General features: G+C 43.9%; 1 protein-coding gene across 7 annotated transcripts in view; it reads right to left on the reverse strand.

Annotated features, from left to right (window-relative positions):
* The window catches only part of ints6 (integrator complex subunit 6), a 115,832-nt gene extending 91,827 nt beyond the window's left edge, over window positions 1-24,005 (reverse strand). For 4 of the 7 annotated variants that reach the window (XM_060833394.1, XM_060833398.1, XM_060833399.1 and 1 more), the window contains exons 1-3: window positions 9,710-10,399; window positions 9,057-9,134; window positions 7,211-7,360 (exon numbers count right to left, since the gene is read on the reverse strand). In XM_060833394.1, the coding sequence (XP_060689377.1) occupies window positions 7,211-7,360; window positions 9,057-9,134; window positions 9,710-9,820 (339 nt within the window). In that variant the 5' untranslated portion in view covers window positions 9,821-10,399. The other 3 variants (XM_060833396.1, XM_060833395.1, XM_060833397.1) reach the window with 3 other exon arrangements.
* Between the last annotated feature and the right edge of the window lie 39 nt (window positions 24,006-24,044).

Raw genomic sequence — 24,044 nt, forward strand, 5'->3', positions numbered from 1 at the left:
CAGAAAGTTGGAGCAAATGGAATGCCAAGATCAGTCCTAGGGCTTCAATTGTTTGCAATCTACATTAATTACTTGGAGACGGCAGAAATTTATCGGAATTTGCTGAAGATACAAAAATACTTTGGTGGGCATATTTTGATGAGGACATGAGCAATCTGCAAGGGGTAATAAATAGGTTGAGCGAGTGGGCAAACAATTGACAAATGGACTTCAGTGTAAAATGTGAGATCATGCACTTTGATAAAAACAATGGCTATTATTTAAATGGACAGAGTCCAAAATATGCAGTGCAAGAGGACCTGAATGTTATTGTACAATAAACATAACATGCTGGTGCAGAAAGTAATCAAGGCGGCAATTGAAATTTTGGCCTCTATTACAAGGAGTTGGTGTTTGAAAATAACCAAGTCTTAGCATAAGTGTATTGGTGAGGCTGCACCTGGAGTACTGTGTACAGTACTGATGCTTATATTTAAAGAAGGGATATATCGGCAGTTAAAGAAATTCACTAGGCAGATTCCTTTGATGAAGGGGTTGACTTATCAACATTACTTTAACACATTTATTCATTGGAGCTTACAAGACTGTTGTGTTCTTTTATTGAAATACACAAAGTTAGAGGGGGCTTGACAAAGAAGACTCGATAAATTGTTCCCACTAGAGAGAGAATCTCACTGGGGAACATACAGAATAAGGGGATATTCACTTAAAACTGCAGGGTCGAAGTAATCTTATTTCCCTCTACAAGGTAGTGAATGACTGGAATTCTCTACCCTGGACAGTTGCGGAGGCTAGATCACAAATTAATTGGAAGTGGTAGGTAGATTTTTGAAAGATTAGGGAGTTGACAGCTATTCTAAGTCGACATAAGAGGACAAAAGTTAAAAAGCACATAACATTAGGTTAGAGTTCATAGGGTTTATTCGGAAACACCAGCTTTCAAAGCGCTGCTTCTTCTTCAGGTAGCTGATGCAAGAGCAGCGCTCCAAAAGCTAGTGCTTCCAAATAAACCTGTTTGACTATAACCTGGTGTTGTCTGATTTTTAACATGGCCCACCCCAGTCCAACACCAGCTTCTCCACATCATGATACAAGAGTTGAAGCCTGAAATAGTTTAGCCATGATCTTATTAAATGGTGGGACAGGCTTTGAAGGCTGAATGAACTTCCCCTATTTCTTTTACCATACGTTACAATCATAGCCTTTGGCCATTTAAACTACAAGAAATACATTTTGATTCTGACTTATTCTCGTTGTCAAGAAATATTACAACTGCGCACTGAATTCCTTACGATAGAACAGCAGCACTGCAAAAGGCAATTATTTTATGAAACCTCATTGCTATAGCCATCTCCTAGCCAGAGTCTAGTTGCAGTCATTTATTTGTATCATGCCATGACAGAGTTCAAATTACTGCTAGAGCATTCGATTAACAGAGACAGTCTGAATACATTGTTTTGTCCAACAATGGTATGATTCAACTGAAAAATGCATTCAAAAATCCATTTGGAAGTCTTAAGTCAATTTGAAGCCTAACTAGTCATGAAATTCTGGTTTATGCAAATAGTGGGCTATTACTTGTATTACAAATGATAATATATACTGGAGAAACATCAGGTTAGTAAAATCATTTGAAGAACCTACAAAGCAGTGAAAAGTGACATGCATAACTAAACACTGACATTGCATTAACGACAAATGTAAGACAAAATAAAGGTGCTGTCTTAGTGCACTGGCAAACTCAGGAACACGTTTAAGTTTATTGAAGAACCTAAACATTATAAGTTGGTATTCCTTCTTTGCTGCAGTGTTTAATCATGTCCCTACTTTTTAATACTCAATTATAGTGGTTTCACAAAAGTTTTAGGGTTATGTAAAGTGTAGACATCTATGAGCTAGAGTGGAAATCTAAAATTTTAAAAATACTCTTGACATTCAAATGAATCAAGGAGATTTTACAGCTAACAGATTAGGAAAAAATCTGCTTCACCAGTTTAAAGTCAATTTTCAATCAACTTAGTACAGGGAAAACTGCTTAGGTACTCACGGAGAACTTAAAGGTACACCAAGAAATAGTCTTCACACCTTGAGGCACACTGAGGCCACATTATGAACTCAGACTTGCAAGGGCAAACTACGCATGCCCTATTTGCTTAAAACATGTATTTCTCCAAGAAAACTCACCTAATAGCCATTATCCACCTGCAGCATAGTGTTGCAGACCACATGGCATCTCAGCTCAACCTGATCAACAAGAACATGTATTTTAACAGAAATTTGCGTCAGTTGTCATTTTATGCCCATCACTTCATTTTAAAAAAAATTGGTCAGTATATTTTCCTATTGGGAAAAAAAACCAAGGTTTTCCTGCCTTAAAGATTCCAACAGTCAGAGTTTAAACAGTGTCGTTAGGCAATGAGTTGTACTGTCATTTATGGCACTGAATGCATGTTTTGATTCCTGACACCTGAGCACAATGATTCAAGTTAAAATTAGGTTACTTATCACATTACAACAATAACTAAGTCAAGGCTGGGACAATTTGTAATAGCACAACTTGAATGGACTTTTTAACTGGGTATTTTTACTCCAACGGTGATTAACATTTTTCAAAATGTAGCATCAGATCAAATAATTTCCACACCGAAGCAAAGAGGAGGAAAAGGAAATTGGAATTAAAGACCCAAGTGCTTGTACGGAAGACTGGACCACCTGCTTTGATGTCATATCTGAGCTTTGCCAAACTTTGATTTAAGGGCAATGACAAATTTCCACCTAGCTAAATTTGTTTGTTTTAAATTGCTGAGGGAAGAAAGTCAAGGTAATAAGAAAATTTTAATTTTCATTGCCCCTCTCAAAGAGTAGCCCTGAAGAAGGAATCACTGTCAAAACTGCTGCCTTTTCAGCTCTCAACTTTAACAGAGAGCATCAGCAGTTTCATATCTTACCCTAGCCAGTCCCACAGACATTTCACATGGATGGATAACAATAGATACAAGTGCCCCAGCTGAACTTTTGCCTCCCTTGTATTTAAGCAAAACATTGGACCCAATCAACTGTGCTGTTCCAGCACCACCCTTTTCAACTCTGCTCTCGAGCATCTGCAGTCTGCACTTTCTCCAAAACCAGTAAAGCAGAGACTGAGGTCAAACCTGGGAAAATCATGCAACTTAGTAGCCATGACACTTACATCAGCACAGGGTGGGGGAAGGGTGTGATGGGAGGTCAGGTTTACCCTTTCACTGTCCTTAAGGACACTGCAAAAACAACAGGCAATAATTATACCACAATAATTACTGATGTTTGAGCAGAAGCAGATCATTCCAACGTGGGGGGAATCAAAGTCCAAACTACAACTCATAAATGCACTCAGAACATAATCCCTACTGTTTCCTGGGCAGAGATCAGTTAAACCAAGGATCCAAATTTGGATCCTGATTTGCACTTTGGATATATTTGATAAACCATCAAATCAACCCTATTTCAAAATAAATTTCCTCATTAAGCTTGCCAACACAAAGGTGTGGCAGAACAAAACTAAATACAACAGTTTCTGTAATTTATGATTCTATTGTTCTATTTGCTCCTCATACCCAAGTGGAACATAAATTGTTTAAATGCACTGAACATTTAGTTACTAGATATTAAGTTGCAACTGCTTTAAATTAGAGGGCTGAAGAGCATGAACAGTGAACACACATTTGAAAGTGAATATGCCCAGAATCCCAAAATTCAGTCATTCGTGAGTTCGGATTCTTAGATGGGCCTAGGCCTTGAAAGAGAGTCCATATTTAAATCCCTGCTCACATTCACTTCATCAAAATATAATTAAATAATTTATCGCTCTTGAACAGTGCAAACTGAAAGTTTTGTCATATTGTTGACAAATATGATCACATTACCTTTACTCACCATCACTAGAGAGGCATCCCATTTCATCTACAGGCATGTAGTTCCTACATCTTCAAAAGGTAACAAGGAAGCAACGTATATCATTCATAGGCCTGATGCAGGAGTATTTTACACCTTCCCACATGTAACCATTAATTTTACAAAACTGGCCCAAAAGGTAAACTTGGTTTATTTTCTAAATAAAAACCGAATGACATGCAGATGCTGTAAATCACAATCAAAAACAGAGGCTTCTGTAAAAGCTCAGCAGGTCTGGCAGCAACTGTGAAGAGAAATCAGTCAACATTTCAGGTCTGAGAAAGGGTCACCAGACCTCAAAAGTTAATTCTGATTTCTCTTCACAGATGCTGGCAAACCTGCTGAGCTTTTCCAGCAACATGTTTGTGTTTTTGGTTAATTTACTAGCTAGCTGAATCACATAGGCAGGCATGGACTCCAAATTACTCATTCGTTTATGATTACATTTAAAATCTGTGTAAGTACATTGGGGCAAGTGCAGGTTGAAAACAAACTTTGCTGAAAAAAGGTCTGGAATTTAAAATGCTTACTTAGACAAGGAAATAGAGGACAATGAAACAAGGTATAAGAATAACATTGCAGGAAGAAAAAGAACAGACAAAAATCAAGGCCAGTATGCAGCCTTTTAAAGTTACTCAGATTCGAATATGGCTCAATTCAACATTTGTGAAAGGAAGCTAGTGACATGAAAATAAACTCAATTAAGCAGCCCTGATAAAACAAAATAAAACCTTATTCAAGTTTGCAATCTTTGAACAAAAATGCCCTTCTGTGCCATCTAGACCTTCTGGGGGATTAATGCCATATCACTGTTACAAGAATTGCTTCAATTTAATATCACAACGCTAATAATGAAGGCAAAATAGCTTGTTAGGGAGCAGGAGACTTGCAAAACTCACCTTGTTCCAGGTTTTCAGGGTCAGTGGGTGGATTAAAAATAAACAAATAGATTTGCGCTCAATTAAAAAGTCCTTTTAAGCTATCAGTTATGATAGAGCCAGTTCAAGACTTGGAAAAGCAGAAGGTTGAACAGTTCACAACTCAGGAGTGCCATGAGATGAATAACTTATTTTGACCCAAGTGAAGGGAAATATTTTATTTCTTTTTTTTCCAAACACACTTATGGAGGATTAAAAATCTATAAGTCTGTCCCATCACTTTTGGAAATGGATGGGTCTTACTCAGTGCTGTAAAATTAAGTATTTTGCACAAGTACTTAACTATAAACTCAGTCCCATCTAAGATAATACTGTATAACAACATTGATGTCAATGTTCTGTAAAGTTGTTCATAAGTAAGGGAGTACTTTAAATTTTTGCCTCCCATTCTTGTTTTTCAGAGGAATGTTTAAACAAAGTCAAAGCAGGATGAAAAACAAGATAAATCTATTAGGTCACTTGGACCGGAGACATAGATCTGCACTGGATTTGAACTTGTGATTAAGAGAACTGCGTACTTTGTAAGATTATATCTTTCCCGTGAGTGCCTGATAACTAAGCTAGGGTGAACCAAAAAAGTCATCATCTTTCAAGTTGCAATGAAAAACACTAAATGGTGATCAAGCATTATTGGCATTGTTGATTTGAGCATAGGAATACACATAAGGCATGTCTTTCAGCCAGATCATTAACCCAAATCAACTGCAGTGATTGATACAAGGAAGCCTTATAAAAACTCAAAGTAGAAATAGCTGGATATTTAAACACACATACAAACAAATCTTATCAACTGTCGAGATCAACGCATCAGACAGTGGTTTCAGTAATCATCTTACTGTGCTCGTTAGCACTAAAATATTTGTGTTCTTTAATTAGAAATGCCCATCATTGCCATAAGATGCAGATCAGCAGAGGGTATTATAGACAAAAACCAACTACCTGTTCCACTAAACTAATGCACTGATCAACCACAGTATAGCTTGAGTGAAATTGGCAAACAGAGGGATTAAAAACTGCGTGAGAGCAACATGTTGCGGGTCTAAATAAGGAATAGATCCAGTGCAGACTTCATGCACCTAAGGGCCTGTTCCCGTGCTAAATTGTATTGTGTTACCGTCACCATGTACCTCACTTTGAAGACTGAAAAGAAATTGGGATAGCGTGCATGCACAGAAGTAAAAGTTGAAGAACATGGTATCATAACCATGAATAGTCACATGGAATAATTTTTTAAAAAAATTATTCCATTATCTCATTTCAGAATGTGAATTCAAAATTTTAAATCAAGCTTCAATTTTCAGTCACGTCTAGAAGAATCATCAACATTTAAGAAAAACAATTTCAAGCAGATTTCTCACTTCTCCATTCAACTTGGAAAAAGTTTTGCTTTCCAGCTTTTTTGTTTAAAGACTTGGTATCTGGGTATAGTTCTGCTACTACTCACTGCCTTCAGTAACATTACCAAGTATCCATGATTAATGCACATGCTTCAACAGCAACTATCAACAGTCTATTTAGCTGGTGAAATGGGAACCAGATCACCAAGACTAAATACACATTCACTCAACTCATGTCTATTTGACGCTGTTGCATGGTAATATCAATGGGAAGACTGACTCCAAACTTGGAGGCACGGATGCTGTGTACAACCTATAACCCAGGACATACCAGAGATTGAATGAAAGATTATACGGATCTCTGGTAGCCTTGCTGGAAAAAACTTGCTGACGTGCCAGGAGCTATAATGGATGGAGGTCCAAGAGATGTGCAGAAATACCCTCAAATCATCAAAATAATTGGTCAAAGCAACACAGGGAAGTTGAGAGAGGATTTTTGACGCAGTCTGGTCTGTGAATATGCATGTGAATAATTTACAAGGCCACAGATCAGGAAATCTAAAGTGGGAAGAGGCAAAATAGCTTGTGTTTGGTCAATATGGGCACAACAGAATGAATTGCATTCTTCGGTGTTAAATATACCAATGATTCTATGACCAATGGCCCACTGCTCCTCGTGAAAAGTTGCATCACTCATCCCGATGGATGTTTGATTCACGATTCTTCACCATCTCTCCTGTTTATATCACAAAGAAATCAGCCCACCAATGCAAACATCCATTTAGTGGTCCAAGTAGTCTGTCTTAAGTTGAAGTATATATTTTCCAAACTGCTGAGCTACGTAACTATGATGCGATTTTATTCTCAACTCTATCCATGTGGTTTCCTGTGTTGACAACTGGCAAAGGAATGATTATAGGTAATTTTTATTGCATCTACATGAGTAGAGGATTTACTTTTTTTCTGCGTTGAATGATCAGATAGTTTCGCTTGTGTTAAACATACCTGCCCATAGTTGTCTATTCCAGTAACTAATCTATTTAAATTTAATAAATCAAAGGATGTCCTTAAAGACTGGCCAAGAGTTGATAGTCCTACAGCTTGAAGATTTTTCAATTCGTTCATGAAGGTTGCATGGTTTTCCTTCCAGCCAGCCTGAAAAATAAAATATTTCAGTGATGCTTTCTCTGTTCAGAACATTTCCAAGTTTTTCATCACAAAGTTTCAGGAAGCCAGTTTTCGCAGGACATTGTAGTAGGATAACATACACGAAAAATAGACATTTGAAAGATTAGTACTTTCACAACTTCAATACAAGTCTCATTTTATAATAGACTAATTTTGCATTTGCTTTCTTTTTCCATCCAATCTCTTCTCTCTTGCCCAAACACAGACTCTTCAATTGTGACACAGCCATACAGACACTGTCCAAGTTTGGGTTTGCAATTATGAAGCATGGTCTGCATCAGGATTTAATTGAAAAACATTGAGTATTTTCCTCACCATTCACCCAAATGTCCTCAATTCTAATGGCCTTAAAACGTGAGGTTCCATACAAAGTTTTTAACCACTTTTTAAACTGACCACAATGGTAAACCAAATGCATCACAGCTATGGCACTCCAGCTTTCCCTCTTTTCATTCTAAAGTAGCTTTTACCAACCCACCCCCTTTGCCCAAATAATAAGATGTCAAAGCAACATGATCAAAATGCAAACTCTGCAGTGTCAGTTTAAGGTGTGCCAATCTCTTCCATAACACATTAGTCAAAACGCTGTACTGTCTGCATCTTTTAGTTTTTCCAATTATCTAGAAACAGATTAACTACACAATGACAGACAGGGAGCACAAGCTGGCCCATCAAGTCTTCAGCTGTCAAAGCCATAAATGCGGGGAATATAGACATGACTCTTGCCCTTTCCCCCCCGCCCCCTTTTCATTTAACACCCACTAGACCTCTAACATCTTACTAGCACACTCTCTCCCTTTTCAACACCTGTCAAGGTCAGCACCTTGGGAGAATGAATACTCCATGGCAACTCAAACATCCCTATCTGTCCCTCATAAAAACGGAAATAAATCATTTTAAAAACAAAAAATGTGCAACTTAAAACTATCCTTCCTCGAGAAAGCCTGGCTGCATATCTTAAGACAGCCCCTTTAATAAACAAGTCTGGGCACTTGCCTCTGCTGTCCCTCTTTAAGAGGCGAGCTGGTCCACACACCCTTGAGAAAATGAGGCACCTCTCCGGCCTATCACCCTCACCTTAACCACCTATCGCATTCCCAACGCCTCTCCCCCCAAGTCCCTCTTCCCTACCTTCTATCTTAACCTGATTGGCACACCTTCCTCATTCCTGAAGAAGGGCTTATGCCCGAAACATCGATTCTCCTGCACCTTGGATGCTGACTGACCTGCTGCGCCTTTCCATCAACACATTTTTCACCAAGGAGATGCACAACTACACTTGAGCTTGACTCCAAAGTCAATTCGAACTCTGCAAATGAGTTCCTCCACAAACGTATCAACCGCGTCCACCCCCGCTCTACCCTGTTCTTTTTATGATGAAGTAGTGTGTGTGTGTGTGTGTGTATGCCTGGGTGGGGGCAAACATCTCTCCAACTCCCCCAAACCTTCCTGGGCAGGAGGGGCACGTCGGCCATGTTTAGTTAGGGTGCCTGAGTGAAGGGGGGGGGGGGTGGGAGGGAAGGAGGAGGGAGGGCAAGAGAGAGAGAGAGAGAGAGAGAAATCTCTTCTGAAATACACCAGTTTGGAAGAAAACAAAACCCCACAAGAGCCCGGAGTGAGGGCAGGCGGGGGTTAATTTTTTTGGGGGGGGGGGGTTTTTTACCTTGATACAGTGCGGCGGGTCATCGAAGGTCACCAGCATGTACCTGTCTCCCCGGCTGGCAGGGTCCCGGGCCCGCAGCTGCTCACAGGGGGGGGGGGGTGGTGAGGGGGAAGGAGGGGGGGGTGAGGGGGAAGGAGGGGGGGTGAGGGGGGAAGGAGGGGGGGGTGAGGGGGGAAGGAGGGGGGGGTGAGGGGGGAAGGAGGGGGGGGTGAGGGGGGAAGGAGGGGGGAAGGAGGGGGGGTGAGGGGGAAGGAGAGGGGGTGAGGGGGAAGGAGGGGGGGTGAGGGGGGAAGGAGGGGGGGTGAGGGGGGAAGGAGGGGGGGTGAGGGGGGAAGGAGGGGGGGTGAGGGGGAAGGGGGGTGAGGGGGAAGGAGGGGGGTGAGGGGGAAGGAGGGGGGGTGAGGGGGGAAGGAGGGGGGTGGGGAAGAGAGTGGGTGGGTTGGAGAGGGGAGGGGGGAGTAAGATGGAGGAGAGAAAAAAACACAAGTTAGCACCTCATTCGGGGTCGGGGCCTGAGGCCTAGCTCTCCCCCCCCCCACCCCCACCCCCACCAACCCCACGCCATCATTTTCCTACCCAACACCAACCAATCTCCCCCCCCCCCTCACACCAAACCCAACCTTTCTGCTCGACCTGTTTTTGTGTTTTATTACCTTCATGAAGGTCTCAACCGCGCCTTTGGCTATGTCCAGGTAGGTGGTGCCCAGATGGGTGCGCTGGCTCATGGAAGCGGACGTGTCTATGAGGAAAAGTAAGATGGGCATGGTGCTGTCTGTGTGTGTGTGTGTGTGTGTGGGGGGGGGGTGGGTAGAGCGGTGTGACTGTCTGACTGAGTGTGTGTGTGTGTGAGACAGACACACACGGGCCGGCCGGGGGCAGAGTGTGCTAATCAAACTCTAACCTACCCTCAACCACTACCGCCCCCCTCCCTCAAAAAAATAACAGGACTAAAAGAAGCGGCCTTGGGATTTGGGGGGGTGGGGTCGATTTGGGGATGGGGTGGGGGGGGGGGGGGGGTTGGTGTGGTCGAAATCGGCTGCCTGTAAACTCTGCACTCAGCTGGGTGTCTGTGCTCCAACTTTCTGCACAGAGGGAGGGAGGGAGGGGGGAATGGAGGAGGGGTTTATTATTTCTGCTCGTCTCCCCCCACCCCCGGAGGAAATAAGGGGGTTTTTTTGGTCGTGGTGGGTGGGTGGTAGGGGGGGGATGTAAAGGAGGGTGTGGGGATCCCTGCCCCCTTGTGTTTGTCTTTTTTTCCTCTCTCCCACCGCCCTTCGTTCCTGTTTTGTTGAGTTTTTTCCCCCTCTCCCTCCTCCTTCCTTCCTTCCTTCCTGTCGGGCCGCTGCCGAGCACACAGCCCTGCCTCCCCCGCTCCGACCCTCCTCCTCCACCGCCTGCCCCTCTCTCAAATGCCGCTCCGCACAACTTTCCTTCTGCTTTTAACTCCCTTCCCCCCCTCACCCCCCCTCACGGCACGCGACGCTACGGGTCACGTGGCGTCCGTCCCCACCCACCACCAACACCACCAACACCCCTCCTTTGGTCCCACCCGATTGGTCGGCGGCCCCGTCCATTATCTGCATGCGGCCCCACCCCCCGTCCGCGCGGTGCCCCTTGCTGCGCAGGCTCGCGCCGGGGGAACCGACACGTCATGCGTTCCGCCTGCGCACGCGCGCGCCTTTTTCAAAGGCCGTCTCCGGTTGCAAGCCCCGCGCGTGCGTGCTGGGTGCGGGGAGTGGGGGCGGGGTCATTCATTTCCCTCTGCATCAGACTTTGCCCAGGAAGGCAAATGATAGCAAATAACTCAGGGAGCGGCTGTGGGTGGGAGAACGAGATTTTATGTTTCATTGAATGAACGTTTGCGCTGGTAAAGCTGGAAAAGCACAGCAGCTCAGGCAGCATCTGAGGAGCAGAAGAATTGACACTTAGCTCTTCATCAGGAATGAGGGGTGGGGGCCAAAGGGGGCTGAGAGGTAAATGGGTTAGGGTTGGGGGCAACGTAGCTGAGAGTGCAATGTTAAAGTGTTCAGCCACTGGGCGGTGGGGTTGCTTCGTGCTCGTGTGCCGGAGATGTTCTCCCTGGAGAGGCAACCCAACCGCCATGTGGTTGAACACTTGAACTTTCGCTACCACTCCCCCAAAAACATGCAGGTCCTGAGCCGCCTCCATCAGCAAACCCTAACCACCTGCCACCTGGAGGAAGAACGTCTCATCGTCTTGCCTTGGGATCCTCCAACCACACAGGATCAATCTGGGTTTTACATTTCCCCTCCCCCCGCCTTATCCCAGATCCAACCTTCCAACTCAGCACCATGATCTGTCCTTCCTTCCCATCTATCCGCTCCACCCTACTCTGCGACCTATCATCCTCACCCCCATCTTCATCTACCTGTCCCACTCTCAACTACCTTCCAGCCCCACCTATTTATGTCTCAGCCCTCTTAGCCCACAAGCCACATTCCTGATGAAGGGCTTATATCCAAACCATCGATTCTCCTGCTCCTCAGATGTTGCCTGAGCGGCTGTGCTTTTCCAGCACCAGTCTCTCTACTCTGCTCTCCAGTATCTGCAGTCCTCACTTTGTTTGTACTGGTAAACTCAATTCCATGAACATTGGATACCCCAAAGAACGATGCAACTGATTAAGTCTTTATTTGAACCTTAATAATGTAAGAAATGTAGATCTGTGCAAGATTACACAAACAGCAATATAATGATAACTAGACAATGGTTTTGGAATTGGGGGGATGGGTGATAAATATTGCCAGGGCACCCTTTGAAGCACGGTCAAACACTTTCATTGGAGTGCTCTATCTGTTTTCAGACTCAAGACCGAGTACAGACAACTTCAACTCACAACCATTATCGCCTTTGTTTCTGCATGGCAATAATTCAGTGATTCCATTATGCACCTCCTTTTGATTCATATTTGTTTCTTTGCTTGCTAATTATCATTTCTTTTTGCTTTCCCCCATCATCCCTTCAGTTACTTCATTTCTCCTGCCCTTCTTGAGATCTTCCTAGTGTTCTCACCCCCTCCACTTACCCCCAACCCTGCTGATCTTTGCTTCTATATCTGTTATATCTTTCATGTTTTTCTATTCTGACCTGTTTCTGCACTCATGCTTACAGATGGACTGAATATATCCAGCACATTATTTTTATTTCATCTGTGCCAAAAGCATTTCTTTAGATTTTTCATTTAATTTTGATAATTGGATGTGTTTTGTTGCTTAGATTGCCCATAATGATCTGCAAGTCAGAGTTTGTGCATTGTTCTTAAATTGGAATGAACCTAACAACCTCTAGAGTCCCGATATATTCAGGAGAGACTGAATGAATGGGAGAGATGAGATTGAAATGTATTGATTGATGCATTTCATCAGTGACAAAGATGCCATTGTGTTCAAGCTTTTATATAACATCATACGCAGTTAAAAATAATGTCCCTGTATAAGCCCCTGAAATATTGGAAATAGCTTGTCTCATCATTTTATGATTTTAAATAAAAACCTCATCTTATAATTTGTTCTGATGAAAATATACATCTGTGATTCTTTGTTCATTTATATTTCTTCACATCAGAGTACGTACTTATGAATATTTATTGTATTAAATTCTTTCCAAAGTCTTTGAGGTTTTAATGCAGTTTAATGCAGGATCTGGAATGATCACTTGACTTTTGTTTTCACTTTTTTTAAAAATGAAACCTAAAATTCCACAAAGAGTGACAGTTTGAACTCGCAGCATGGAGAGTACTAGCTGCACATTTCTGGTTCTGAGGAAAGGTCACCAGACCTGAAACATTAACTCCGATTTCTCTTTACAGATGCTGCCAGACCTGTTGAGCTTTTCCAGCAATTTCTGTTTTTGATTCTTCTGAGTCAAGGAACTTCTAATGAGAGACTTGCCCCATACAACTTCAACAAGTGGGAGACCAGATCCTAAGTTCTGAACCCTGGATTGAAGTATAGCAGGGCTTTGCATGCAGTGAGAAATGGTCACTGTTGACAGAAGGGCTACAAACTAAAGGAAACAAACATAAAGTAAATTCAAAAGAACCAATGTTGACATGAGAAAAATCTTTTTTTTGAACAGTGAGTGATTAGGATCTAGACAGTGCTGTGCTTGGAGTGTGGCATCAATTATGACTTTGTAAAGGGAATTGGAGAAGCTGTTAATGAGAAATAATGTATTCAGGGCTATAGGAAAAAAGTGGAGGATTCAGACTAACTAGTTTGCAGAGAGCTAGCTGGGCACAAATGGTCCTGCTGCGTTGTAACCATGAAATGATTCAATGGAGTAGGGTTTCTCTCAATACTAGGTTGACTTGCAGCAGAGAATGGTTTGGTTCAAATGCCAATCTGGTCAGCCCCAGCATGTTCTGAGCATTAGACTGACATCCATTGGAAGCACTTGAATGCTGTGGGTGTGATACATCACCTCCTCAAAATTGTGAAGAATACATTCCATTGGCAGTCCCTCACAGATGAGAACAATTCCACTCCACTCTCAGGGCGAGTCCGTAAGTGGTTGTACAGTCCAATGTGGCTACCACAGGCTCTGTTACATTTGGGGCAGAAGATGGTCACGGGAAGGGGTGGGTGGGGCATTGGTGTGGTAGCGTGTTCCTTTTGCGTTTTCACCTGGCTTCTGCTTTTTCCCAGCAGCAAGTCTCAAGGTGATCCACGCCTTCTAGGATGCTCCTCTTCCACATTGGACAGTCTTGCACCAGGGATTTCTCAGAATGCTGTACTTTGCCAGCGAGGCTTTGAGGGTATCCTTGAATCGCTTCCTCTGTCCATCTGGTGCTCGCCTGATTTTTCGAAGCTGGGAGTGGATCATCTGCTTCAAGAATCTCATGTCAGTCATGCAGATGATATGTCCTACCTATCGTAGCTGATCAAGAGTGGTCAGTGCCTCAATGCTGGGAATGTTGGCCTGTTTGAGGACACTGGTGTTGGTGCATCTTTCTTTGCAGGATCTTGCGAGGCAGTGTTGGTGGTACTGCTCCAAAAGTCTTTAAAATTATATCAGATTATCAGCACACAAACGGGCCATTTAGCTCAACCAGTCTTTGCTGGTGTTTGTGGAATTTTCTTCTGAGTTCCCGATTAAACCTCTCAGGTGACCAGCTTATATTGTCACAGTGGCTCAGTGATTAGCATTGCTGCCTCACAGCGCTAGAGACCCAGGTTCAATTCTTGCCTCGGACAACTGTCTGTGTAGAATTTGCACATTCTCCCTGTGTCTGTGTAGGTTTCCTCCGGGTGCTCTGGTTTCCTCCTATAATCCAAAGATGTGTAGGCCAGGTGAATTGTCCATGCTAAATTGCCCATCGTGTTAGGTGCATTATTCAGGGATGAAAATGTGTTGCTGGAAAAGCACAGCAGGTCAGGCAGCATCCAAGGAAAAGGAAATTCGACGTTTCGGGCATAAGCGCTTCTTCAGGAATGAAGAAGGGCTTATGCCCGAAACGTCGAATTGCCTGTTCCTTGGATGCTGCCTGACCTGCTGCGCTTTTCCAGCAACACATTTTCAGCTCTGATCTCCAGCATCTGCAGACCTCACTTTCTCTGCATTATTCAGGGATAAATGTCAGTCGGGGAACGGGTCTGGGTCAGTTACTCTTCGGAGGATCAGCACGGACTTATTAGGCTAAATTGCTTGCTTCCACACTGCAGGGAATCTAATCGATACCAAAGGCATCTGAATCAAACTTTTGCAGAATGTGCTGGAGAAAGGGAAGTGGGATTTTATAGGTGATATAAGACTATGAAGATTGGGTAACATTTTGAAAACCTCTGAAGTAAGAAGAATTTTAAAATAGTGTTGCTTTCTGAATCAGGTTCCAATGAGATGACCGCAATATTTCTAAGATAAGGACAGGTATAATATTGGCTGATCATAATGCATTGTGTAAGCACGTAACCCTTGTCAATACACGTGGTTCGATTTTCCTCAGATCATAGCTTCACAGAAAAAAAGAACATGTTTGCAGTCCTATACAGAAACTGGAGTGACAGAAGAATCTGATAGTGAATAGAACGGTAGCAGCAGTGAAACGGCTAAGATGAGAAGAGACAGTTATGAGAGGACATGTGAAAATAGTTATAAAGTCATAGAGATATACAGCACAGAAACAGACCCTTCGATCCAACTCGTCCATGCCGACCAGATATCCTAACCTAATCTAGTCCCATTTGCTTGGTCCATAATCCTCTAAGGAGAAAGTGAGAATTGCAGATGCTGGAGATCAGACCTGAAAAATGTGTTGCTGGAAAAGCACAGCAGGTCAGGCAGCATCAAAGGAGGAGGAGAATCGCCGTTTCGGGCATAAGCCCTTCTTCAGGAATGAGGAAGAATTCCTGAAGAAGGGCTTATGCCCGAAACGTCGATTCTCCTGCTCCTTTGATGCTGCCTAACCTGCTGCGCTTTTCCAGCAATACATTTTTCAGCCATAATCCTCTAAAACCATCCTACTCATATACCCATCCAGATGCATTTTAAATGCTGCAATTGTACTAGCTTTCATTACTTCCTCTGGCAGCTCATTCCATACACGTACAACTCTGTCGAAAAGGTTGCCCCTTAGGACCCTTTTAAACCTTTCCCCTCTCACCCTAAACCTAGGCCCTCGAGTTCTGAACTCTCCCACTCCAGTGTTGGAAAATAGAAACTGAAACTTTAAAAGAACATGACGATGGAAAAGTGAGCTTTACCTGGATCACTAAAGTGACAAACCAACAGCTTTGAATGTAGTTACTTTGGGAATCAAGGAATTGTTCTTCTTCACAAATATTAACTGGTTAATTTTATTGGTTGCTACTTTTGAAGCTGAAGCAATATTGAAAAAAAGTGAATCAAAATCAGGGTTAATGTGAAGGGGTGGCTTGCATTGTTAACTTGAAGTAATTTCAACTGTTTGTCATCAATCGCATGAGAGCAATTTCCCTTCCCACGTGGTTAAAGATGCCCTCCAACGCATCTTGTCCACATCCCGCACTTCTGCCCTCAGACCCCACCCCTCTAACCATAACAAGGACAGAACGCCCTTGGTGCTCACCTTCCACCCCACCAACAGTCACATAAACCGAATCGTCCACCGACATTTCCGCCACCTCCAAAAAGACCCCACCACCAGGTATATATTTCCCTCCCCACCCCGTTCCACCTTCTGCAAAGACCGTTCCCTCTATGACTACTTGGTCAGGTCCACGCCACCCACCCACCCCCCACTACCCACCCTCCCATCCTGGCACCTTCCCCTGCCACCGCAGGAATTGCAAAACCTACGCCCACACCTCCTCCCTCACCTCTATCCAAGGCCCTAAAGAAGTCTTCCACATCCAGCAAAGTTTTACCTGCACATCCACAAGTATCATTTATTGTATCTGATGCTCCCGATGTGGTCTCCTCTACATTGGGGACACTGGACGCCTCCTAGCAGAGTGCTTTAGGGAACATCTCCGGGATACCCGCACCAATCAACCACACCGCCTTGTGGCCCAACATTTCAATTCCCCCTCCCACTCTGCCGAGGACATGGAGGTCCTGGGCCTCCTTCACCGCCGATCCCTCACCACCAGACGCCTGGAGGAAGAACTCATCTTCCGCCTCAGAACACTTCAACCCCAGGGCATCAATGTGGACTTCAACAGTTTCCTCATTTTCCCTTCCCCCACCTCACTCCAGTTCCAAACTTCCAGCTCAGCACTGTCCCCATGACTTGTCCGGACTTGTCCTACCTGCCTATCTCCTTTTCCACCTATCCACTCCACCCTCCCCCCCCAACCTATCACCTTCATCCCCTCCCCCTCTCACCTGTTGTGGTCTATGCTACTTTCTCCCCACCCCCACCCTCCTCTCACTTATTTCTCCACGCTTCAGGCTCACTGCCTTTATTCCTGATGAAGGGCTTTTGCCCGAAACGTCGATTTTACTGCTCCTCGGATGCAGCCTGAACTGCTGTGCTCTTCCAGCACCACTAATCCAGCATCTGGTTTCCAGCATCTACAGTCATTGTTTTTACCTAATCGCATGAGACAGCCAATGTAATCTGTAAATTCAGTGCTTCAGAAGCAAAAAAAAAGCATTTTCGAAAAGAAATATGATGAGAATTGAGATTAAAATTAGGTTACAGTGAATACATATTTTAATGTGAATTAAATACATACCAAACTATCCTGAGAAACGTGGTTAAAACATTAAAAATGTATATTAGTGTTTGCACATTGTTGCTTGCCAGGTCTTGTACGCTGACCTGGGAACTCTAGGGGCAAAGTCTTGAGGGTGGAAACAGGACTGATATTGTGTGGAGGAAGTTGAATGTGCAGCTAAAGTGAAACACCATTTGACACATGCAGTGCCACCACGGTCTTGAAGGTGCAGGGATCTACACGGCCTGCTTGGTCTATTATGGTACAAGAAAGCTCACATTTTGCTCGAAGTAGAAGAGTCCTTTCTATTGAACGTAAAGTTGCTTATTAATTGCTGGCACTTTGTTACCAGTCACATAAATCTGACAGGCATTGTTACAGAGACTATGAGGAGGACACAGACATTAGGTTTCACTCTTGCAAGATCTTTAGTGATTCTGTCCATTCGTCCATGTGGCATCATCATTGTTGGTGGTGCTTGTGACACTTCCTTGTATTAACCCTTTCAGACACATATACAACAAGGAGGAGACGCTGATTATGGTGTGCATGTTGGAGGGAAGAGAAAAGAGTGGCTGATAGCTGTGTGTGTGCGCGCGCATTGGACAGGAGCTTTGCTGTTTATATTATGTAGGGGGCTGCTGTTGTCATCACCTCTTATGACAACAAACGAGAAAAGATGATTGTTCCAACTACCATGGGAATCACCCCCCTTTTCTACATCTGGAAACACTTCTCAATAGGCTAGTGCCAAACTGTTGCCTCATTGGGGTAGCGCTCCGCTATTCCCAGAATTATCACTAAAATTAAAGATTTTGAAAGGTATGCAGAATTCCCCTATTTCCCCATCTTTTTGACCCAGCTTGACAGCAAGCATTGACCAGGTTCTGTACTTAACAAGAATTACTATTTATCATACAAACCCTTTTTTAATGTTGCAAATATTGAATTAAAAATGTAAAAGAAGGAAGCATATGTCAGGCATAGACTGGAAAGATCAAGTGAATCCTTATAAGAGTATAAAGGCAGGAGGAGTATACTGAAGAGGGAAATCAGGAGGACAAAAAGGGGACATGAGATAGCTCTCGCAAATAGAATTAAGAAGAATCCAAAGGGTTTTTACAAATACATTAAGGACAAAAGGGTAATTAGGGAGAGATTAGGGCCCCTCAAGGATCAGCAAGGCAGCCTTTGTATGGAGCTGCAAGAGATGGAGGAGATACCAAACGAGAATTTTGTATCAGTGTTTACTGTGGAAAAGGACATGGAGGGTATAGAATGCAGGGAAATAGATGGTGACATCTTGAAAAATGTCCATATTACAGAGGAAGAAATGCTAGATGTCTGGAAATGCATAAACTTAGATAAATCCCCAGGATCTGATCAGGTGTACCCCAGAACTCTGTGGGAAGCTAGGGAAGTGATTGCTGGGCCTCTTGCTGAGATATTTGTATCATTGATAGTCACAGGTGAGGTGCCAGAAGACTGGAGGTTGGCAATCGTGGTGCCACTGTTTAAGAATGGTGGTAAAGACAAGCCAGGGAACTACAGACCAGTCAGCCTGACGTCGGTGGTGGGCAAGTTGAGGGACAGGATGTACATGTATTTGGAAAGGCAAGACTGATTAGGGATAGTCAACATGGCTTTTTGCGTGGGAAATCATGTCTCACAAACTTGATTGAGCTTCTTGCGGAAGTAACAAAGAGAATTGACTATGGCAGAGCGGTAGACGTGATCTATGTGGACTTCAACAAGGCGTTCAACAAGGTTCCCCATGGGAGACTGGTTAGCAAGGTTAGATCTCATGAAATACAGGGACAACTAGCCATTTGGATACAGAACTGGCTCAAAGGATGGTGGTGGAGGGTTGATTTTCAGATTGGAGGCCTGTGCCCAGTGGTGTGCCACAAGGATTGATGCTGGGTCCACTACTTTTCGTCACTTATATAAATGATTTGGATGTGAGCATAAGAGGTATAGTTAGTAAGTTTGCAGATGACATCAAAATTGGAGGTGCAGTGGACAATGAAGAAGGTTAAAATCTTCGAGGAGAAAGTGAGGACTGCAGATGCTGGAGATCAGAGCTGGAAAAGGTGAGGCAGCATCCAAGGAGCAGGAGAATCGACGTTTCAGGCATGAGCCTTTCTTCAGGAATAGGGAAGGGTATCCAGCGGGCTAAGATAAAAGGTAGGGAGGAGGGACTTGGGGGAGGGGCGTTGGAAATGTGATAGGTGGAAGGAGGTTAAGGTGAGGGTGATAGGCTGGAGTGGGGTGGGGGCAGAGAGGTCAGGAAGAAGATTGCAGGTTAGGAGGGCGGTGCTGAGTTCGAGGGATTTGACTGTGACAAGGTGGGGGGAAAATGAGGAAACTGGAGAAATCTGAGTTCATCTGTTGTGGTTGGAGGATTCCTAGGAGGAAGATGAGGCGCTCTTCCTCCAGCCGTCGTGTTGCTATGGTCTGGCGATGGAAGAGTCCAAGGACCTGCATGTCCTTGGTGGAGTGGGAGGGGGAGTTGAAGTGTTGAGCCACGGGGTGGTTGGGTTGGTTGGTCCAGTTGTCCCAGAGGTGTACTCTGAAGCGTTTTGCAAGTAGGCGGCCTGTCTCCCCAATATAGAGGCGGCCACACCGGGTGCAGCGGATGCAGTAAATGATGTGTGTGGAGGTGCAGGTGAATTTGTGGTGGATATTGAAGGATCCCTTGGAGCCTTGGAGGGAAGTAAGGGGAGAGGAGCTGGCGCAAGTTTTGCATTTCTTGCGGTTGCAAGGGAAGGTGCCGGGAGTGGAGGTTGGGTTGGTGGGGGGTGTGGACCTGACAAGGGAGTCATGGAGGGAGTGATCTTTTTGGAACGCTTATAGGGGAGGGGAGGGAAATATATCCTTGGTGGTGGGGTCCTTTTGGAGGTGGCGGAAATGATGACGGATGATACAATGTATATGGAGGTTGGTGGGGTGGTAGGTGAGGACCAGTGGGGTTCTGTCCTGGTGGCGATTGAAGGGGCGGGGCTCAAGGGTGGAGGAGCGGGAAGTGGAGGAAATGCAGTGGAGGGCATCGTCGATCACGTCTGGGGGGAAATTGCGGTCTTTGAAGAAGGAAGCCATCTGGGTTGTACAGTATTGGAACTGGTCCTCCTGGGAGCAGATGCGGCGGAGACGAAGGAATTGGGAATATGGGATGGCGTTTTTACAGGGGGCAGTGTGGGAGGAGGTGTAGTCTAGATAGCTGTGGGAGTTGGTCGGTTTATAGTAAGTGTCCGTGTTGATTCGGTCACCCGAGATAGAAATGGAAAGGTCTAGGAAGGGGAGGGAGGAGTCTGAGACGGTCCAGGTAAATTTGAGGTCAGGGTGGAAAGTGGATGAAGTGTTCAACCTCCTCGTGGGAGCACGAGGCAGCGCCGATACAGTCATCGATGGTTACCTCACATTATAATAGGATCTTGATCAGGTGGGCCAATGGGCTGAGAAGTGGCAGATGGAGTTTAATTTAGCTAAATGTGAGGTGCTGCATTTTGGGAAAGCATTTCTTAGCAGGACTTTATACACTTAATGGTAAGGTCCTAGGGAGTGTTGCTGACCAAAGAAATCTTGGAGTGCAAGTTCATAGCTCCCTGAAAGTGGAGTCGCAGGTGGATAAGATAGTGAAGAAAGTGTTTGGTACGCTTTCCTTTATTGGTCAGAGTATTGAGTACAGGAGTTGGGAGGTCATGTTGTGGCTGTACAGGACATTCGTTAGACCACTTTTGGAATATTGCGTGCAATTCTGGTCTCTTTCCTATTGGAAAGATGTTGTGAAACTTGAAAGGGTTCAGAAAAGATTTACAAGGATGTTGCCAGGGTTGGAGGATTTGAGCTATAGGGAGAGGTTGAATAGGCTGGGATTGTTTTCCCTGGAGCATTGGACGCAGAGGGATGATCTTACAAAAGTTTATAAAATCATGAGGGGTATGGATAGGATAAGTAGACAAAGTCTTTTCTCTGGGGTGGGGGAGTCCAGAACTAGAAAACATAGGTTTAGGGTGAGAGGGGAGAGATATAAAAGAGATCTAAGGGGTAACGTTTTCACACATGTATGAGCTGGCAGAGGCTAGTGCAATTGCAACATTTAAAAGGCATTTGGATGGGTATGTGAATCGGCAGGGTTTGGATGGATATGGACTGCGTGTGGCAGATGGGAGTAGATTGGATTGGGATATCTGGTCGACATGGATGGGTTGGACTGAAGGGTTTGTATCCGTGCTTTACATCTCTTTGACTCTATATCCAAGAATCATAACAGTAGGAATTTGCTTTCGTCATTAGGAAGTGTGCATCGTTTATGTTTTAATAATGTGTCACTATCTCCAACAAAATGGTCACACCTTCATTTCAATTTTTGGAGAAAAAAAGTCCTAGCCTTCTCTGGTGTTTATAATATTACAGATCTGGTACCATATTTGTTAATTTTGCTCTTTTTCCAAACAATTACAGCCTTTGTGTACTATAGAGGTCAGATTGTGTGGAGTCGTCTTGAATGTGCTTTACATCAGTTTAACATAAAGTTCCTATTTCTCAATTATGTGTCTCTTGCGATGAAACCCAGTGCATTGCTTGTTTTTTTTAATCTGAGAAACTACTTCGAGTGATTTTTTAAAAATCTGTGTTTAGAGTCATAGAGATGTACAGCACGGAAACAGTCCCTTCAGTCCAACTTGTCCATGCCGACCAGATATCCCAACCCAGTCTAGTCCCACCTACCAGCACCTGGCCCATATCCCTCCAAACCCTTGCTATTCATCTCTCCATCCAAATGCCTTTTAAATGTTGCAGTTGCACCAGCCTCCACCACTTCCTCTGGTAGCTCATTCCATACACGTTTATACTCTGATCATTTTGGTCCTCAATCCTAATCCTATTTATTGTTCGAGCAGGTTGTGGTTTTTTTAAATTATTCCTACCAAAGTGCAACACTTCACACTTAGCTATATTTAAATTTATTTGGTAATTGTCTGTCTATTCTGTCCAATTATTATTTTCTTCTTCTATTTTATTGCAATCTTCCTTCAGCATAACTGCACAACCGAATTTGGTTGCATGTGCAAATTTAGAAGTCATGTTTCTGCTTCCAAAGCATAATTCATTGACGTAAATTGTTACAAAAACAATTTCCATTGTACATGTGAATAAAGTGTTCATCTCCAGGGCACTGCAACAAATTACCTAGCATTCTAAAAATAAATTATTTTTCTTCTTCCTTGTGAACAATTTCTTTATGTATGTATTGGTAACTGAAAATTTTTTTTTGACATCAGGAAGCATCCTATCAGGTTAGAAAGATAAAATACATTGACATGTTGAGAGGTCAATGATGCTAACATGCAAGAATGATGGTTGGAAGAGGGAAATCAGCAGAAATGTCCAGGAACACATACAACCACATGTGGCAGTCTCAGTGTGGACGGAGTTCTGATGACCCTCTGTTCCAGACTCTGTCAAGATAGTCCCAGTTTTTCGCTAAATGTTCCTGCATCCTGACAATTTCCTCATAGATATTCAATGCCCCAATTCTGATCCTCTCTGGGTGAGTGGGAGATCTTGTATGAAATTTCATCTTTCTTCTAGCAAACAACTATCATAACAACACACTGGTATCTCTCCCCCCAACCTCACCTTCTTCTTGCTGTGTCCAATTGAATGGTCACCACCTTTGCTTGGTATCAACAACGTAATTGTTGATGACACCTTTTAAAATAATCTACAGTATATTGTCAACTCAGGCTGCACAGCCTCCAGAGGCTTTCACCACCATGGCCCAGATTCCATCCTAGTCATAGAATCCATACAGAGCAGAAAGAAGCCATTCAGCCAATGAAGTATGCACCGACCTTCTGAGGGGCATCTCACCCTACTCGCCTAACCCTGCATTTACCATGGCTAATCAATCTAGCCGACACATCCCTGCACACTAGGCATTTCTCACTCCTACCCCTCCCTCTGCCTGCAGCCCCAACCATCACTATGAATTGGTGCGACAGGAATCCTTGGCAATGATTCGGCTGATTACAGACCTGTCTTCGCTACAACCATATTGAATGATGGGACAGGCTCAGTTGATTGCAAGACTTACTCCTGTTTCTCTTATTCCTATTCCTCTTGCGGTGCAGTGGTAGTTTCCACACTTATGAAATCAGAACGTGATGGATGTGCAGAAGTCATATGTCTAAAGAGAAAAAAAATCTGCAATTTTTTTTGGTCTCCAAGGATATATTCCAGATGCTATCACACGATCTCCCACATCCAAATAGACAACCCATGCTCCCACCACTGGTTACCCAACATGTCAATCATCACACCACTAGTGCAGAACGAATGAACTTTACCTTTTTTGTTTTACCTTTTGCTTCAGTCGCTGTTATCGTTCTCACTGTGAATTCCTCAGACATTTGGCAGTTTCCACTCTCAATGCAAACTCCTGGCCGGTCGCCAATAGTCACTCGACGACTCCCCTGCCAGATGCGATGCTGTAGCCTTGACAAGTTCACAAACCGGCTATGAGAAATGTAGACCATAGCAATTTTTGAAAGATGCATCTGAAACAAAGTGGGTGAAAGCAAGATATTTGTAACCTTCCACTTCCAACAGGGATGGGAGGGGTAAAGAGTAAGAGGGAGAAATTAAAACACAGAACATTAGAATCCGACAAAAACTGATACAAGCTGGAAATCCAGCCACAGTCCTGGAGATTTATTTAAGAGAGACAGAGATAAGTTGAACTTTAAAGCCGCCGGAAATTATTTTGTTCCCAAGCAGCTGTCTTTCCACTTCCGGCGGAGATATTTCTCGGTGACACCGGAGG

The sequence above is a fragment of the Hemiscyllium ocellatum genome, chromosome 12 (genome assembly GCF_020745735.1).
Source record: "Hemiscyllium ocellatum isolate sHemOce1 chromosome 12, sHemOce1.pat.X.cur, whole genome shotgun sequence".
In the NCBI taxonomy this organism is placed as follows: Eukaryota; Metazoa; Chordata; class Chondrichthyes; order Orectolobiformes; family Hemiscylliidae; genus Hemiscyllium; species Hemiscyllium ocellatum.